This window comes from Schistocerca cancellata, chromosome 4 (genome assembly GCF_023864275.1).
Source record: "Schistocerca cancellata isolate TAMUIC-IGC-003103 chromosome 4, iqSchCanc2.1, whole genome shotgun sequence".
In the NCBI taxonomy this organism is placed as follows: Eukaryota; Metazoa; Arthropoda; class Insecta; order Orthoptera; family Acrididae; genus Schistocerca; species Schistocerca cancellata.
The window spans coordinates 660,441,199-660,460,031 of NC_064629.1; the positions used below are offsets into that span (position 1 = coordinate 660,441,199).

At 37.6% G+C, this 18,833-nt stretch overlaps 1 protein-coding gene across 1 annotated transcript in view; it reads left to right on the plus strand.

Annotated features, from left to right (window-relative positions):
• LOC126183644 (protein Hook homolog 3-like) overlaps positions 1-18,833 on the plus strand; it is a 177,463-nt gene that overhangs the window by 152,708 nt on the left and 5,922 nt on the right. Inside the window, exons 13-14 of the mRNA XM_049925784.1 lie at positions 5,295-5,500; positions 15,613-15,684. Of these exons, the coding sequence (XP_049781741.1) occupies positions 5,295-5,500; positions 15,613-15,684 (278 nt within the window). The remainder of the gene's footprint in view (positions 1-5,294; positions 5,501-15,612; positions 15,685-18,833) is intronic.

Genomic DNA, 18,833 nt, shown 5'->3' on the forward strand with positions numbered 1-18,833 from the left:
ACGAAAAACGCTTTTGTTTTCATGAATGTCACCCCAACTTGCTTATGAAACCTGGGACTCTCTCTCCCCTATTTCGTGACAGTACAAATCATGCTACCATTCCTTGAACAGTTTTGGTGTGCAGCCTCAATCACGCCTGTCAAGGATCCCATACTGTGCTGGAATATTATAGCAATGGACGGACAAACGTAGTGTAGGCAGTGTTTTCAGTATACCTGTTGCATGTTCTTAGTGTGCAGCCAATAAACCGCAGTCTTTCATTTGTCTTCCCCACAAAAGTATGCTTGTGATCATTCCAGTTTAAGTTTTACTGGGTACTGAGATGAATTGACAGTATTTCGACTTGTATTTTGTCATGTAACCGAAAGTTAATTATTGTTACTGTATGCATCTTTGGTGTTTAATGTATTCCTCATTCAACAGAGTACACTCCTCATACATCACACGTAACTGTTTCAAAGTATTGAATTGTTACTGATGTTACCAAGTTGCAGTGGTCATCTAAACTTGCCGTTTTGAAACAAAGGAAAATATTATAGCAAAATATGGCAAATTAGAAGTGGACTATCCAAATAAACAAACATTTCCAGTTCAAGTCATTGCAGTAGGTCTACTACACAGTAACATAAATTAGGAGCAAAGTCCATTAGTAGATCGTTATCAGGAAAACCAGCCCTTATTATGCAAACCGCCGCTACAGGAACGAAAAGTTCCAAACATGTTAATGACTAGTTGAGGAAAGTGGACACATTCTGTCTACTGAATCGCAATGCACGCCCCTTATGAGGGGACCCACCAAGTGTCATACCCTGATCTTGCTGAAACTTCGTTCAGTGAATGAGGGGACAAAATAAGCGAACACGTGTCTTGGCTTAACTGCATACACTCGCCCACTTCTGAGAAAACTATGGTCAAAGTTTTCAATGCGCTGTTGCTATAGTTGAGATACCTTTTAGTGTGTAAGGATTCAATTGAAGCGGTGGCTCAGCGGCTACTGTCGCAACTTCAGAGCTTTGTGCTGCAAGTTCGAAACCTGGTTGTTCCTCCCCCCCCCTCCACCCCCCACCCCCCCCCCCCCTCTCCCTCACTCTCTAAATTATCTACATATTTTTATGCCATCAATTTCCATGTTACACATACTTGACTATTGCATTGTGGCTGCAGTCGTGGAGGAGTCAGTCTGTTTCCTACTAGCGCTGTTTTTGCAGCAGATATTAACCGCGACGAATCATTCAGTCAGCACTAAATGGCCCATCTGGCTGAGGCAGACGAGGGTGCTATAATAGCACTCCATGCAGAGGGATTTTCAAATGGCTATATAGCAAGAACTATGGGTCTTCACAAGTCGACGGTAGCCAGGTGGATTAGACGGGCCGTCGCCGCAAAACAGCAGCAGCTCAGGATCGGCAGGTACGCCATTTCAGTTAGAACCACCCATTTGCCAATGCACGACAAATTCAGCAGACATTGGGTTTCAATGTTAGCAGTGAGACCGTCACTCATTGTCTAAGGGAAGGTGGACTGAGAGCAAGAAATGTTGCTGTGAAAGAGACATTGACTGTTTCCCACAGAGAAGCCCGCCTTGCTTTTGCTGCTGAAAATGTCGACAAACCTCTCCAGTTTTGGAGGCGAGTGATTTTCACGGACGAAAAAGTTTTCTCTGCAGCATCAACTGGAAAAGTACTTGTTTACCAGCCAAAAGGTGCTAGGTATAATACAAAATATATTTACAGTTGCCAAAGGAGTGGCAGGGACTCGGTAATGGTAAGGGTATGGGTATCGGCTGAAGGGTGTGGACACCTGTGGGAAGTGGAAGGAAGCCTCGATGCATACAATTACATATCAATTCTGGAGGACGTGCTGTTGCCTTCTGTGACAGCAAGATTTGGCGATGATCAGATCATGTTCCAACAAGATCGCTCGCCTATTCACATGGCGCATGTGGTTAAGAGGTGGTTCGACGACCATAGTAATATTACTGTAATGGAATGGCCACCTAAAGGAGCTGACATGAATCCCATTGAGAATATTTGGGCAGAAACGGTCAAAGTAATATGGGAAAAGGGACAGTCACTGTCGACTCATTGACAGATTTCTGATGTGATTCATGACACTTGGAATGAGTTACTTGAATCTCCTAGTTATGTGGCTAGATTTGTGGGCTCAATGCCCAACAGACTTCGAGCCATTGTGAAAGCTGTAGAAGGCTATACACAATACTAAGCAGTGTCAGCAGAGGTATCGAGTGTATTTACTAACATAATTATGAAGCACTCAAGAACATAAATCAATAGTCACATATTTGTCAAACGTATTCTGCGGTGTTGCCATTGTCCATTAGACTAGCAGCAGGAAGAAAACGTCTGCTCAGCTGATGTGCTGAGATAGCTAGCACTGGCGAAGCTCGCGCTTCGAAGATGTCACAGCATCGTGTGCCACCACTTCGTGGCAAACAAAACACCTCAGGTATAAGCCATCGTGTTGTATTCGCATATCTGTTACTATGACTTGCTAAAGTGTGGTTATGGTTAGTATGTATGCTCAGATTGCGAATCTAACATCATAAAAATACACAAGGGGAAATGAATTTGGTGACCTTCCTCTTCCGTAACATCAAATATATTTTAGTTATTCTATCTTAAATGAACTGCACAGAAAATCATTCGCCAGAGGTGAATACCTTTTTATCAACACCAGATGATATTAACAGCTTGCCAGCGCAGGTTAGCCATGAGTTCAACAGCGTCATATTGCGGACCGTGCGGCTGCTTGCGCTGTCAGTTTCAATCCTTCCCCGGGCATGGATGTGTGTTAGGTTTGGTAAGTATAAGTAGTTCTAGGTCTAGGGGACTGATGACCTAAGCAGCTTGGCCACATAGTTGTGAGCCATTTTTTGACATTTCACGTAAATTTTCTTTACATAAATGGCCATATCTTTAGATTGCGTTGACATAGAAGCTCACATTTTACACCACCAAGGGAATGTATACCACAGGGAGTGTGATACATTTCCGCTTATTATGTCTACCCATACTCAAGATAAATGGGTTTTAAGAGTTGGGTAGACAGGTAGACGGTCAAGAAAGTGAGATTAGTAGGGTTCCATTTTTACCGATTTAGATGACAAACTCCTAACAACAAAAATAGCTACGACAGTTACCGAAGATGAGGGCCGCTTAAAAAATTCCCCCTACTCTTTATTCAAAATGTTCTAGTAGCAGTCGATACATCAGCGTATTAATCGTAGCTAGATTTTCGATCCAAATCACGTCTACAGGAATACAAATAAAATCCATTTGCCTATACATGGGGTAATTCAGATGCCACTATTAATGTCACCGTGTTTTAGAAGTGCGAGCATTCCCATTGCTAGCTAGCTTAAGAAATGCTTCGGCTAATGAACGTTTTCTGGCTGTGGCGAGTCTAATGCAGAATTCAAAACATTGTATACATTTGGCAGATATGTCGCCGTTTATTTCCTGCAATGGTGCAGAATTATCCTACTAAATTTACTCACTAATAACAGTATTTTGTTATTTCGATAAACATCCCAAATGATTGTCACATAAGTGGTGACATAAAGGTAGAAAATTCATGTTTTTGAGCCCATAAAGCTCTGTGCAACAGAAACTGCAGATCATTTTGCCATTTTCATTGCGAAATTGCCGGCTTATTAATGTCTGGGGTAATAATAGAGGGCTGTTTGCCTGGGTTGTCTGCTAGCTTAGTGAAAGGCGTTTGCTATTGCAAGGGAGGTCTGGTTTGTTTTCAGTTCTAATCTCGATGGAGGCAGATAGACTAGCAGTAAAGCAATTTTAAGAAATTGTTGCACCCTCAATATGTTTTATTGCTTCCTTTATTCTGTACCGGCACTCTGTGGATGTCAATATGAAACTCTTGTAGAATTTCATACTTGTTACTGCCTACTTTTTCCGCTTCTGTCAATAATTGAATTGACTTAAGTGTAGTACTGAATGATTTTTAACTGAATTTCGTTACGAATCTTCACGCATTGCTAAATTTGCACACTTTTATGGTAGGTCAGCAACGGTAATCCAGTATGATTGGTCTGAACGATGACACAGACCGTTTTGCGAGCGAATGTGCATAATATTTTGCTAATTTGTAATGATCTGGGGTACTTTGTCTTACTAAAACAGTTATGTTACCTCGATAAGCTGAAATTCATCAGTTCATACTAATAAGCATTTCTTCTTTCATTTATATCTTACATTTATGTGTTGTGTTTAACACACTGATCAGCATTAATATAGTCTTACACATGATTGAAAACATTCTGACAAAGTTCAGATAGTTTTTCAATTTCACGCCTATGCACAGTATGTTGGTAGCACTTCGTCGCCTTGCCTGTTATGCTGTGTAGCGGACTTTAAAGCTGTGTGAATCAGCATAACGAAAAGGCGAGGGGTCTCACTCATTTTGTCCACGACTGTGTATTTGTGACATGTTAAAAGTGTGCTGTAGTGCAGAGAGTGGCTGAATAATGACAACTGTATAACTGGTTTAGTGTCTTGATATGTGTCATTGCTATTTTACCTCATTGTAATTTGTGATTGTCTCTGAGAACTAGCTATAGTGGTGGTGAGTGATGCTACAGAATGTTGTCACAAATGCACTGTAGTGCTGTTTCTTTTTGTTTTACCTGAAGATGTGGCTGTATGTTGAAACCGGTAGTGTGGTCAATTAAAACCAAGTTTTACAAGTCATCAGCTGTGTTTTCGTTCATGATGACCTTCAGCAGCTGTGATTGCCCTGATTGTAAAAATTGTTTGTGCAATCAGAGACAACATACACAGCAAACAATCACAACCCAATGCATAATGATTCAGTAGACTCTCCGACACCAAGACAGGGACACTAGCACAATCTCTCACGACATAACAGCAAAGCACAAATTAATTTCTGAATTGCCCTTGTAGTTAACCAGAGATACAGTATCAAATGAAGCTAATCACAGTTAGTGATGCAACAATGTCCAATGTCTTCACACCTCTTTTCTGCAGGTGATTAGTGTCAGGCCCTTTTTCAGGTTTGTGTGAGGAGAATACTGTGTTCGTAGCTGTATGCTTGAATTCACCACGTTTTTATAAAATATGAATGATTTACTTAAGAGTGTTGTAACCATTACCGTAATTTTGTGTATCGCAAATGAAACTTGACCATCCAGACATTTAGTTTGCATATCACTTAAGCCAAAGATAGAAAACAAATGCATTATTTTCTTGCTTGATTACATTTAATGTATTTGTTTATCATTATTTTTGTTGTTCCAGAACGAAGGGATGCAACATTACAGGATACATTGCGCCGCAAAGATCAGGAACTTCAGCAGCAGAATGAAAGGTATCGAAAATATGTAGAAAAAGCAAAAGATGTCATTAAGATAATGGATCCAAAGCAGAGTGTAGATGCCACAGCCGAAGTTGCAGTTCTCCGTAGTCAGCTCCAAGACAAGGAAAAGGTCATTGAGGACCTGGAGGTAAAATATTTTTCAGCCTACTTACCATCAGGAGAGAGAGCCAGTAGCTTATGAGGAGTATAAAATCTGTAGTAGATCAATACACTCATAGGTCTTTAATCGACCAGACTCTTAAAGGGACTAATAGAGAAATAAGCCCATAAGAATCTGGTTATAAAGAGAATGCTAAATTATAAACAGAAATAACCCAAAACTAATGGGATTTTTAGCTTCAAACAGTAGAAGCCAGGCAATATACTCAAAGTTTGCACAGAGATTAGCACTGTTGAACAGTAATAGTCTTGTAGACATTCCTATATAGACCGTAAAAAGCTATGTTTTCATTCCCGGGAATTCATTGAGTTTTACTATCTGATCTGCACTAATTGAGTTTACTATCTAATCTGCACTAATTGAGAAGGAAAAGAATCTAGAAAGATTTTGTAAACATTCATGCTTTGTTGTCTATAAGAGATTTGTAGTTCTAAGAGAGAAATCCTGTTGATATTTGCATGATGGTTTTAGAGGATAAATGTAAAGTCTCATATGTAACTTTAGTATATCACAGGTCTAAATCGCTATTCTGTTTAAAGTATCCTGTGGATTCCATAATTAGTAAAGACCTATGATAAGAGCTGAGTGAAAGGAGAAATTTGAAATACACCCCTACCCAAGGCAAACTCCTAAAATCAAGATAGAGAACTGGAAAGGCCAACACACAAGAAACAGAGTTAGCAATAAATTTTCTTTAATCTAATTTTCATGGTCGCCTTTTGAAAGAGACCCCCACAGTTTTTAAAAATTTACAAAAGTGGTGTGAGCTGTTGTGGAAGAGCACTTTTCTTCTCACAGCATCAGAAGTAGCTCTCCAAATCCAGTGTTACATCCGGTTTCACATGTCGAGGGAGGGGAATGATCATCATGTCATCATAATGCACCCTAGCTGTTGTAGCCTTCCTAACAGTGAATGGCTTGCATGGCAGATGCCTGACCTTTAAAAACTCCCCACATATTCTGTGGATTATGTGCCTCTCTAATTTTGGGAATGTGGATTCCATGTATTGGTTACCCTACTAGACAGACATTTATAATATTTTCTGGCACTCTTATCAGAGTGGATTAAAGCTTTGTTGAGTGAGTGGTAGCTGCACCAAAACAACTAACTCATTAGGTGCTAATAGTAAGTTTACAATGGAGATTGCTACCCTTAACGCTATTAGAAGGAGACCAAGCAACAAGAAATAGAGTGAAATGGTTTACCCAGTATCTATAACTGCCCCACAAAAGATAAAGAGTCAGTTAAGTAGCGAACACATGTCTTGGCTTGTCCATAGATACTCTACCGTTTCTGAAAGAATGATGTTCAGTGTTTTCGAGGTGCTTTAAGTGCCTTTTGCGGTGTGATACACCCTCAGACAAAATGGTGGTTCGGTGGTAAGTGTCATGGCTTCTTAATTTTGCACTCTGTGTTTGAAACCTGATTGTTTTATTTTATTTTTATTGTTTTCATGTATCTACTAATGGCCATAGGCAGTTACTACATAAATGTTTCTTGGCAAATTAGAGGATACAAGGGTGTTACAGTAATTGCAAAATTATGACAGGATTTCACAATAAGTGTCACAGTCATATTATCAGGGTGTATACGACCCGGGACAGCCGGGAGATCCGGGAAAAACCCGAGAATTTTTTCATCCGGGAGAAAACCGGGAATAACCCGGGAATTTTTCAGAATTCTGGGAATTTTTCATTGTTTTTATTTTCAGTTAAATTTTTGTAATTTTGACTGCTAAAAACCGATACTCTGTTACTGTATTCCGCTACTGCAGAATAATAATGCAGTAATAAAACATGAATGAGAGGAAAAACGAAAATAAAAGATAAATTGCAAAGGAAATGTGCCATATACAAAAAAAAAAAAGAAAAAAAAAAAAAAAACAGTGCTCATACAAGCGTCTGCCAACAGCAAAATGTGTCAAGGATTTAGGAAGACTATGCAGTGCTTCGTAACAACAAATTGCCTCCAATGTGCGTGACCTCACAGCTGTTTACATTAGATTCGTTTCAGCAGTTATGAACGGGATCATGCACATGTGCAGTTGAGTAGTACCTCCTCCCGCTTCTGGCTTCAGAATAATTGTGGCTGTTGTCTGTGAAAGCAGCCGCAGCAAGCAGCTAGATGCTACCGTGAAAAATGTTTTGCAAAGCGCGTAGCATCCACCGCACATTGGTCTATCGATTATTCATATGAATTTGAAATGCATCCCTGTCGATTTTTGAACACATTCTAAGTTGATTTCTTAATTAATCATAAGTCGATTTGTGAATGCGTGCATAGTGTACATGATGTCCCTGTCAGTGGAATCTAGAAACAAACTTTCCTGCAGACAAAAGGGGCAATATGAGCTGAGCAGAGTAAGGCCGAACGCATGATTATCAAGTGGTGTCTCATTATGTGGTTGATTGGGTTTGCGAATGATCAGTGTTGTTGTAATTACTAGCGAAATCCATAGATTCAGACTACCAGAGTGGAAATAAATGACTAACAGGTAAGAAAGATTACGGGGTATCCAAGAAAATGAAATTTTGACAGAAAATTTATGTCCAGGTCACTGACTAGTAAGGGCCAATTGTACGGTCCCCGACTAGCAGCCGCTTTAAGTTCTATTCTGAAGTAGCGCAGAAAATGCGTTGAACGAATATGTAACAATGCCTAACTGGAGAATAATCGCGGGATAACTAAACCGATGGTTCTGGCAGAGTTAATGAAGTTAACTGGCGAATAAGCTTTGACTTTGGCAGGAATAGTTAGAGAATTAGTGATGACAAGGCTGTTTGTTAGAACTAGGAAGGAGAAGAAACAGTAACATCACACAAATTATGGAAGAATATGACTATTCCAGATTTGTAAAAAAATTTCGTACTACTACTATTCAGTCTCATGCTTGAGAAACTGGAGCGTATGAATGAAGTGTGAAACTATTTCCTAACGTCAAGCTTTTTGCTTGTAGTAGGCCTAATAGGCATTTGGTATTGGTACTTCGTGAATTATATTCTGTCGTGTTATAAAAATGACCATTTGTGCCAAAACAGTCTCATTTATGTGGTGTTTGTTACTATAGATGCAGTATTAGAAATGCCTATTTTGTTTTATACAGCAGACAGTGACAAAATAGACGTAATCAGATCGATAAACCACACCAATCTTTGGTCCTATTTGTATTAAGAGCTTTTTTAGTATTAGACAACAACATTTCGATTTTTCATGCAGCAAAACGTTTAACGAATTTTGATGAAGTATAGATTCTTTCGCAGAAAGGAAAGCACGCTATGTAAAGCTGTAGCAAGAATCGAGAAAAAAGAATTCTAGGAGCTAAGGATTGAAGAAATGTGTGCTTTCTTGCTTGTCTTTACTGGTTTTAGGCATCCTATATTTAATTTTGTCACACAAAGCAGCAAGTTGTTAGCTAATAGGGAATAAAGAGTGCAAATTTTCTGAAAAGTTCTTTTTTTAAAGAAAGAGGGGGAGGATGTCAAACCGGCCAACTGGGAGCAGGAGAGGCACCACAGGACATTTTAATTTCCTCTGTCCTGAATATAGTTTGATGGCATCCATTACAAAATATACACGTTTCAATTCCAAGAAGCGACATACAGTGATGTGCGATAGAAGAATGCTGTGTGAAGAGGCGTGGCATTGCATTTTGGCACACTTAAAACCAAATAACATGCCTTACATTTCCTCGACCACATGTTTTATGCATCAGACTTTTCAGAAAGATGTGTGCTACAAAATGAACATATTTTTGAAAATTCGATTTTTTTAAAAAATTTTGATGTCCTATCTCAAATGCTCGAGAAATGGGGGGGGGGGGGGGGGGCACTATCTAGTATTGCCTGGTTTGGAAATATCGTAGATCTGGGGCTGGTGATGTGCAGAGCAGTCTGACTTATAGTGGGGAAGTGGGTAGTCTCCATGTGACCCGTGTTTACATTTAGTGGTTTCGCTGTTTCCTCTTCGTTTACGGCTCTCACATCAAATGAAAACAAAACTGTTTTCTGTGGCCTGGAGGTATCAAGTGAATTAAAATACATTCACATAATTACAGAAGGCTAAAGTACGTTATTAGTTTCAGATTTTATTTTATTTCCATATTTCTGACAGTCAAGCATTAATTCCTTTGCAGAACAGTGAAGTAATTTTTGTCAATTTGAAAGAAATTTTCTTTTATTAATCTTTTCCGCTGAGGCAGTCAATATATTTGAAACGGAATGTTTAATTCCACACTATTGGCTAGTTTCAACTGTTCGCTGCATTTCAAATGCACAGTTTCATCTTCTAGCACGTATATATTTGCCATAATAAAGAACCAAACATAATACAGTACTGGTACTCCAAGAAAATTTACATCCCAAAAACCTCACTGAAAAGCTTAATATCAGTTCGAGGCCTACTGCACTGGGAATCTTGACATACGAATGTGCTCTTTAAACATGCACTTTAAATGTGCACATTGCAGTATGGGTCAGGAAATTGCGATGCTCTTGGAGTATCCTCTGATGTCTTGTTTCTTATATGACATAATGCAAGATCTCTTAATGTTTAACACGTACGAACATACGGGCCTCCTACGTCATCGTAGCTGCGCAAGTGCGGTGGCGCCTGTTACCTGGTGCTCTCTGGCAACTGCTCAAACAAACCTATTTCCAACAGGTCGCAGGAAAATATTGCGGATGATGGTTTGAAAAGCATTACTTTGAAACTAAATTTCCTTTTACGCAAATTGAACTCCGAGCGAGAATGTACGATGAATTTCGTAAATCAGAGAGCATTTGACGCTGATTTAAAAATCAACTCTTTTGATGACTAGCCATTTACATGAATTTCGAGCCCAGAAGATCAGACATTTATGTCGTTATTGAAATTTTACTGTCGCATTTGTGTGATATATCTTAAAGTGTAATACGCGCTTAAAAGACCAACATTATATGTGAAAGCTTAGCTTCTCTTGCAGCGTATTATTCTTAGAAACCAATATTATATGTGAAAGCTTTGCTTTTCTTGTAGCAACTCTTTGTATATTAATTTAAACCATTAACATTTCCTGGTACTTTGATGTTTTATTGGCTGACTACATCACGTGTCCTAAGCTCTGAATATCCGTTGTCATCGGCTGGCGAGATCACGTGGTGTGAGCTATGACTGGCTTACGAAAGCGCATCGCAATCTCGATTTCAATGCTTCGGAGAGGAAAATGCGGTGTTTGGTGGAATTTGAATTTATACTTTCGTAATACGAAAATGTGCAGTGTACGTTTTGCTGTAAATCAAAGATCTTTCCGAAACGTGTCTCTTTCCCTGAGTTTTGTTTTCTAAAGTGCTGGGAAATTCTATGCCCATGTATAAAACCATAACCATTCAAAGGTATGATAAGTTATAGAGTTCCGAGAGAAAATATACTATCAGTTAACAGGGAAAAAGTATGTTTTCACCCGGGAGAAAATGTCTTTTTAACTGGGAAATCCGGGATTTTTTTTTCCTTGTCCATGTATACACCCTGATTATGAAGAGTGTGTGTGTGTGTGTGGGGGGGGGGGGGGTGTATGTTGAGATGTTACAGTCATTTTAAATTATCATATTCTGATATTTCATTCTCATATTAATTCTTATATTAAGTCTAATATTTTATTCGTATGTGTGTTATTCAGGAACATTGGTGCATTCCCTTGGGTGACCCTAATCGTAAAAAAATTTGAAATACAGGTATTCAAACAACACAAGCATTGCCCAAAGGCAGATTTGCGACAGTGATATTTCTTCATATGAATCTCACTCTGGAAAGAAACATTGTTATCATTGGTGAAGATTTCAGACATTGATGATAATTTTCCAGCAAACCATACATAACAGATCACTTTCCTGTTAACTGGTACTTGCAATTGATTATAAGTCAAGTCACATTACAAGAATTTCACCAAAAACAATTTCAAATAATTTTCTCATTTTTTCTCTTTTGTAGTTCATTCATCTGACATACAATTAGTAGACAAATAAGGACAATGTTATATCAATATACATTCATGTAGTAGTCTTCTACAGACTTGAGTATATAAATGAAAAACAAAAATGAAAGTAATAATTGGATTTCAGACATGGGGTGTAAAAATGAAGCCGAGATGCTAACCACTGTGCCACCGTTTTGTCTAGGGATATTTCACGTTTACACTTCATTGTTAATAGTAAGATAAGCATATCAGAAGTTTTGTATGTATTCATCCCCTTCATCCAGAGCTTGGTAAAAACAGCTGAAAATGAAGTACATGAATGAGTATCAGTTGTGTATGTGTGTGTGAGGGGGAAAAAAAAAGATGCTACGTTAAAAGAAAGTGTTTTTGTATAAAAAGACTGTGTTACTGATGGAAAATGGAATTTAAAACTCAAAACATGCACTGAAACATATTATAAACTTTGTTTCCAAGCAACATCTGAGTAAACATTAAAAAAATTAAGAAAATTAAATTTTGTCTTATTTTTATCCCAAGTTAAATACCTTTTGTAAATGTTTATAAGTATCTTGTTACTTAGGACTACTTAAAAAATAACCTTCAAGCTTTCTTGGTGGTATTCATACAGAAAAATCTCTTGGGGATGCAGCCAAGACATTTTATTTATTGAGAACAGCATTGCAAAGGCAGAGATTTTTCTTTACATTAAAATATTTTCTTCTAAGTTTCATTATTGCTATTCCATAAGAAATTTCAACCATTTAACACAAATATTTAAGTCGATGAGAAAAATTGTTGAGTGTCAAAAACTGATTGCAGACTGAACAAAGGGAACATAAATATTTAAGTCGATGAGAAAAATTGTATAGTGTCAAAAATTGATTGTGGACTGAAAAAAAGGGAAGTTCTGTATATTTTTTAATCTGCTGGATAGATCATTGATAAATAATTTTTTCCCAGTATTTTAAATACATGTATCACTCCACATCATTCTGGCCAAGCGCAGCAACAGTATACAAATGTTAAAAATTTAAATAATAGTCTCTGTTGCAGATACTTTATTGATGACACGTTTCACGTTCCTAGAGGATCTTCAGATCATTCTTGAGCCGCCAGTCTTCTGTGGTCTCCATGGATCAAGAACAATATGAAGAAGCGAGAAACATGTCATCAATAAAATATATGCATCATACTGTTATTTTCATTTTTACCTTTGGTGTTTGTTTTTAATTAATTATTTGTGTCAAAAAGTTTTGTTAAAATAATTTTTCTCTACACTAGTCTTATGTTTGGCCCACCCTATCTTAGGAATAGTTCCATTTTCAACATAGCACTGAAATATGGTTAAATATGACAAGAATAGATAACTAATAATAGAAAAAGCTTCCAAGAAAATAACACTGACAAATGACACTGAAAGTGCAAAAAATAACATCGATTTTGGCCATAAAATAACATCCATTTTTTCCTGTCCCTAATTATGTATACTCCTGTTCAGGTGAGACATTTTACTTGAGTCTCTTGCCCGGCCTTTCTTTGAATCTTGTGATCCACTGTGAGCATTCGTGGAACCCATTGTGAGCACCTCTTTGAATATCTGAGAATCTGGATCATTGCAGATTGCACTTCTAATGCTGACCAACAACTGTAGAGCCAATTGTTGAGTTGTGATGCGCCAGTCGGTAAAAATAATGCCACCCACATGATTCAGCATGTTTGGAGCAGTGGCTGTGACAGGACATCCCAAGTGTGGCCGTCATGGAGCTCTGTTTCTGCATTTTCTGAAGCTGTAACTTTCTTTAACCATCGCCCAACTATACTCCTATCAACTGCAGCATCACCATACACTGAACACAAATGTTTATGGATGTTCACCACAATTTCTTTTTCTGCACACAAGAATTCAATAACAGCACGCTTATTTTAACGTGAGTCATATGTAGACACCATTTTGATGCTGTACTATGGCTCTGCCATCTGCCAGAACGGTTCAAAACTTCACCAACGCACAGAACAAACATCAGATGTGAAGCACCAACAAGTACGTTTGTCTATGTATATTAATGGCTTTTAAAAAAATGTGGGGCATTACTTATTGAACGATCCTTGTAATGCAGATAACACAAGCATTGCAATATCGAACACTCTGAACTCTACTCTGTACAGAGATATTTTATCTCAGTATCACTGTGGCTTTCAAATGTTTCTGTTCATTATTGATTAGCTGGTGTACTGGAAACTAGTAACTACTTAGTAAGTAAGAATCAGATCTAATAAAATAAAATATCTCGGACATCGCAGGTGAATGTGACACTAACACTGTGCTTGCATCAGTAGCAGTCACTGAATGTTGCATCCTGAGGACCATTTGCAAGGCATATGACTCAACTTTTAGTAATGGTTTTCAAATTTACCCTCTGAAAACCTCTGTTATGACTTCTGTAGGATCAGGACATTCACCCTGATCCTGATCTCTACTTAAGCAACAGATTGCTAGATGTGGTAAAGCAACATTGATTCATGGGCCTTTTATTTGATAGTAAGCTTTTTCATGCGCATCTGTGGCTGAATGATTCCAGGCAGAGATGCTCTTACTATCCTGTTACACTTTCATGAGTCTTTACTCTTATCCTGTGTAAATTTCGGACCTCTGGCCTGCACATCTGCGACATGTCATTGTTGTGCTTGCTGGATCCTGCTCACCACAGTGATGTGAGATTAGCAACTGAAGCATTGGCTGAGGCTGATGGCAAGCCAGCAGGAGTTGTGTGTCAGCTGCAGCTTGCTAACTACTCAGTAATGCTCAGTTAGCTTTTTAGCCATTCAAGTTATTTAGTTTAGTTTTATAACCAATACCACACATTTTGTATGAACAACCCTAGAGCTAACTATCAAAATCTGGTGTGACTGGAAGTCTTAAAACATCACCTTGAATTGTCTCTGCAGTTTTTATATTTTTATTAATTACAAGACATAAGCTCTCCTGTTTCATATGTGTGTACCTTGTTAGCATGCAGTTTTCCCTAAGTTACACCTCACACCTCATCCTGCCCCATGGCTCAAAGGAGAACACAGATCCTACAATGTTTTGGTGATTGTTCTTGTCTGTATCTGAGTTTGGAAGTACAGAGTTGGTTATGCTTTAATGCATGTTGATGTGTACTAACAGTGAACATCTCAGATTGCATGCAACATTTTTACTGTCATGTTACCAGTCATCACTTTTCAAACTCCCATAGATTCTGAAATGCAAGAACTCTCGATCAGCTGTCTGTATGCTATTGATCAATGTTACCTGCAGAATACTGTGGTGTCACATACTCATGATTGCTAGCTGAGCTTCATCATGTGACCACCAAGTTTACATACTTGTGAATACTGAGTCGTATGGTCATCCCAGCCAAATGAATTTCCAGGTTGAAAGACTATACAACTTGGAATCTTTCGGATTATATAATTTGTGGTCATGGTCTGCAATCAGAACTAATATAATTATTTTAAATACTTGGAATGCGGAATGTAAACCTTGTCAGTCCCAGTACACTAATAATAATGAAATGCCTCACAGCTGTATGTTGGCCCACTCTTCAGGCTCACAGGAGAGAGTTTTATATGCTGTGATGAATACGTGTTGGTCATAGCCTGTTAACCCACAGTTTTATTTTACAATACTCATCGTATCTGTAGAGTGTGGTGCCCACTGAACCATGATATACATCTTACTGTCATTTCACTCAAAAGAAGAGGGAGATGAAGTTATGTATGTCTTCACAATTTGTACTTGCAGATTATTGGCACAACCACGAAATTTGAGGTGATCTTTAAAGTGTTACAGTAAAGTCTAGCAACCTGCTTAACTCTTCTATAATACATTGAGTAAAATAACTTTGCGACTGATGTTTCAGTGAGTTCCGTGGTAGTGGCCAGCTGCCAGCCAATTGTATTTCATTCAAGTTTCTTAGCTGTTTAACTTCTTAGCATTTATATACCAGAACTCAAAATTACAATTTTCTCTAAGTATTAAGTTATGTGTATTAATATCAGTATGTATGCCACAGCATTTGTAAGGAAAAGCATGTTTTTGACTATTTATTTGAAAATGTTAATGCTAATTCTCTTAAATTTTAGGAAGAGAAAGAACAAAATAAAGTTTGCCATGAATTGGAGGAGAGACTTATGACATCAGCATTTTATAAACTTGTGAGTATTGATCACTAGTGCACTTTTATGTACTCTACTTTTACATTATCATTAGTTATTTATATGTTCCATGGCTCATAATTGCACTTTGTTAGTATGATGTGGAAGTGTTAATTAGTTTGCAATTTTAATTTACTTAATTTACTAATTAAACTACAGCTATGTTATTTGGTTTTTATTGATTGATTTACAAACTTATGATCCTGCCACTTAATGAACATCAGTATGCAGGAATTTACCACAGAGAAAAAAGTAAGGTATTCAGTTATGAAAACCCACCCATTGATGTCAAGGATCTAATACATAATTAAATTAATTACAAATGCAAACTGATATTCATTCAATGAACACACACATTTTACATTTTCAAACAAATATGATATCGGTATGCATTTGTAATTAATTTAATTATGTATTAGATCCTTGACATCAATGGGTAGATTTTTATAACTGAAAACCTTACCTCTTTCTCTGTGATTAATGCCTGCTTATTGATGTTCATTAAGTGACAAGATCACTTTTGTATGAAATTTTTTTGTCGTTTTAAGGTGGACGAAGTGTTACATCTGAGAGTGAGAGTTTATATTACTGTATCACAAGAAACAAGAGACTGAAGCCATCACTCAGATACTCTTCAAAACATCCACACATATTCAATATCATTACTTAAGATGTGGGGAACTTGATTGTATAGGATGTTAGTTAAGACTTATCAAGTATATTACTTAAAACTGAGAATGTTTATGTGTATGTAAGTTCTATAACACTGAAGAGTTTATCATTTCACATGTTTTTGCATGTTATCTTTTGCACTTGGTGCATCCATATTCAGTGTGTGTGGAGGGGAGGGGGCAAATACACTTGTGTGTGTGTGTGTGTGTGTGTGTGTGTGTGTGTGTGTGTCAGTGTGTCAGTGTGTACACACATGTGTGATAATGGTCCTGCAAAAAGAAACATCACTTTAGATCATCTCCACTCAATCAACAATAGTAATTTTTAAAATATTTCTCAAATTTTTATTCCCTAGAACACCTGTGCCAAGGAAATAAAGCAGAATAATACAACATAAAAATAAGAAAACCCAAAACAGAATAACATAAAGAAATAAAAAAACATAAGTAAATGTAGAATGAAAACAATAATACTACTACTAATAATAACCATGTTATGGCCTGTTAGTAAGAACGAATCAGAATTTTCCTGAAAGTATTTGGCAAAGCCCAAGTTAAGATAGCTGAACCAGACAAAAATCCTTTGTCTTCAAGTTAAAGAGCACTTGCATAAGTTCTAAGAGGGCAAGGGTACTGTGTTAAAAGAGGAATGACCGAAGTCCCCCTAACAACCTTAGTCTTTTTCTCTTTCAAGGTCAATGGAACCTACAGTTTTCACTCTTCAAAATGTATTTAAATGTCTTAAAATTACAACACAACTAGAAAACCTAAAGGATTCCTGCAAGAAATAGATGGAGTTTGTCAGGAGGAATATCTCCAACATGGGTTTATAAACTTGAAATTTACTACTACCAGACTTAGATAAACATGGAAACTTACAGAAAGTGTATGGTGAGAAGTGTTTAACATTTTTCGAACAGTAATTAAGGATGTACACACCATATGAAGATAAGTCCTCTGTTTTGTGTTCATTGAAAGGATGATATATCATTTTAAACAAGTTCGTGTTGTCAAACATGAATCTTACAAGTGAGTTGATGAACTGTGGTGCTAGTGTTAGAATACTCAGCGTGTTAATTAAAGGTCTACAGTGGCATCAAGAATTAACACTATTTGTGGTCCAGAGAGCTCAATTTTGGGATAAAAATATATTTTTTTTCTGCCTGGGAGCTGAGATAATTTTTCCTATGTATCACAGATTAATTAAAACTTCCAAAGTAAATAACATTTGTTTTACATAAAATATTTATGAGTCTGGCATGGAAGTGACTGTTGTCAGCAAATAGAACTGTCAATCACAGAAAATGATGAAAGCCACGATTTTGATGCACCAGTCGGCTGCTGTCATACGTCTGTGCATGCATATCTTCTGAATGCTCTCTGTCCCATGGTAGATTGTTATGTGAAGCACAATTCGTCAAAAATGTGCTGGGAACTTTTTGTGCATGAATTTGAGATTGGAAGAATTTTGGTAAAACCTCCAGCAAAGTCTGCAATGCAAAAGTTAATGGCAAAACTGCATAAGACCGGCTTTGTAGTGAATAAAAACTGTGATTATTCACAACAAGTTTGAACAACAAAAAACATTGCTTGAGTGAAGGAAAGCACGAAACAAAGTCCAATGAAATCTCAGTGTCATTTATCTGTGCAAGTGGGAATTAAGAACTCGTCATGTCAAAACATCATAAAGGATTTGCATCAGTATCCTTACAAATCTGCTGTTGCACTTTAGTTATAGTGTCCAGACAAACTTTTGCGTGTTGAGTTATGCTGGTGGTTTCTGAGTGAAGTGGAATCAGGACTTTTGGATTCTCAGTTTTGTATTTCTGTACAGCCTGTCAGGGTATGTGAACTCACTGGAAAGGCACCATTATGCATCAGAAAATCCCCATGACACCAAACTGTTAACTCTAACTATTATGTTCAGAAACTGTGTAATCCATGTATGAAAGAGTTCATAGAAGATGAAAGACTGTATGGATATTTTCAGCAAGACGGAGCAACAGTACGACCTTGTCATCGGTGAAGAGCGGACAATCAGCAGAGGCAGTGCAATCTCCTGGCCACCTTGACACCTGATCTCTTTCCCTGTGATTTTTACCTGTTAAGCAAATTGAAGGGTCAGGTGTACTCAAATAATTCTCAGGCAAATTGAAGGGTTAGATGCACTTATTAATCCTCACACATTGGAAAAGCTACAGCAGCACACTGAAAACACTATTGTTGCTATCCCTCCAGTAGAGCTGCTATGTGTCTCTCACAGTTTTATAAATCAATCACTGTGCTGCCTCAGTGTCAGTGGTGTCCATTTCCATCATTTTCTGTGATGTCCATTAACTCCCTCGTTAGTCTCATTGTAAATATTTTCCGGGCTAGTTTTATTTTGCTGACCCTGTATGTCACAGATGCTGACTGTGGACAACAGTCAAATTGGAAAAAATAGCCATCTTTAATCTATGCAGGAGGTCATAAATATGT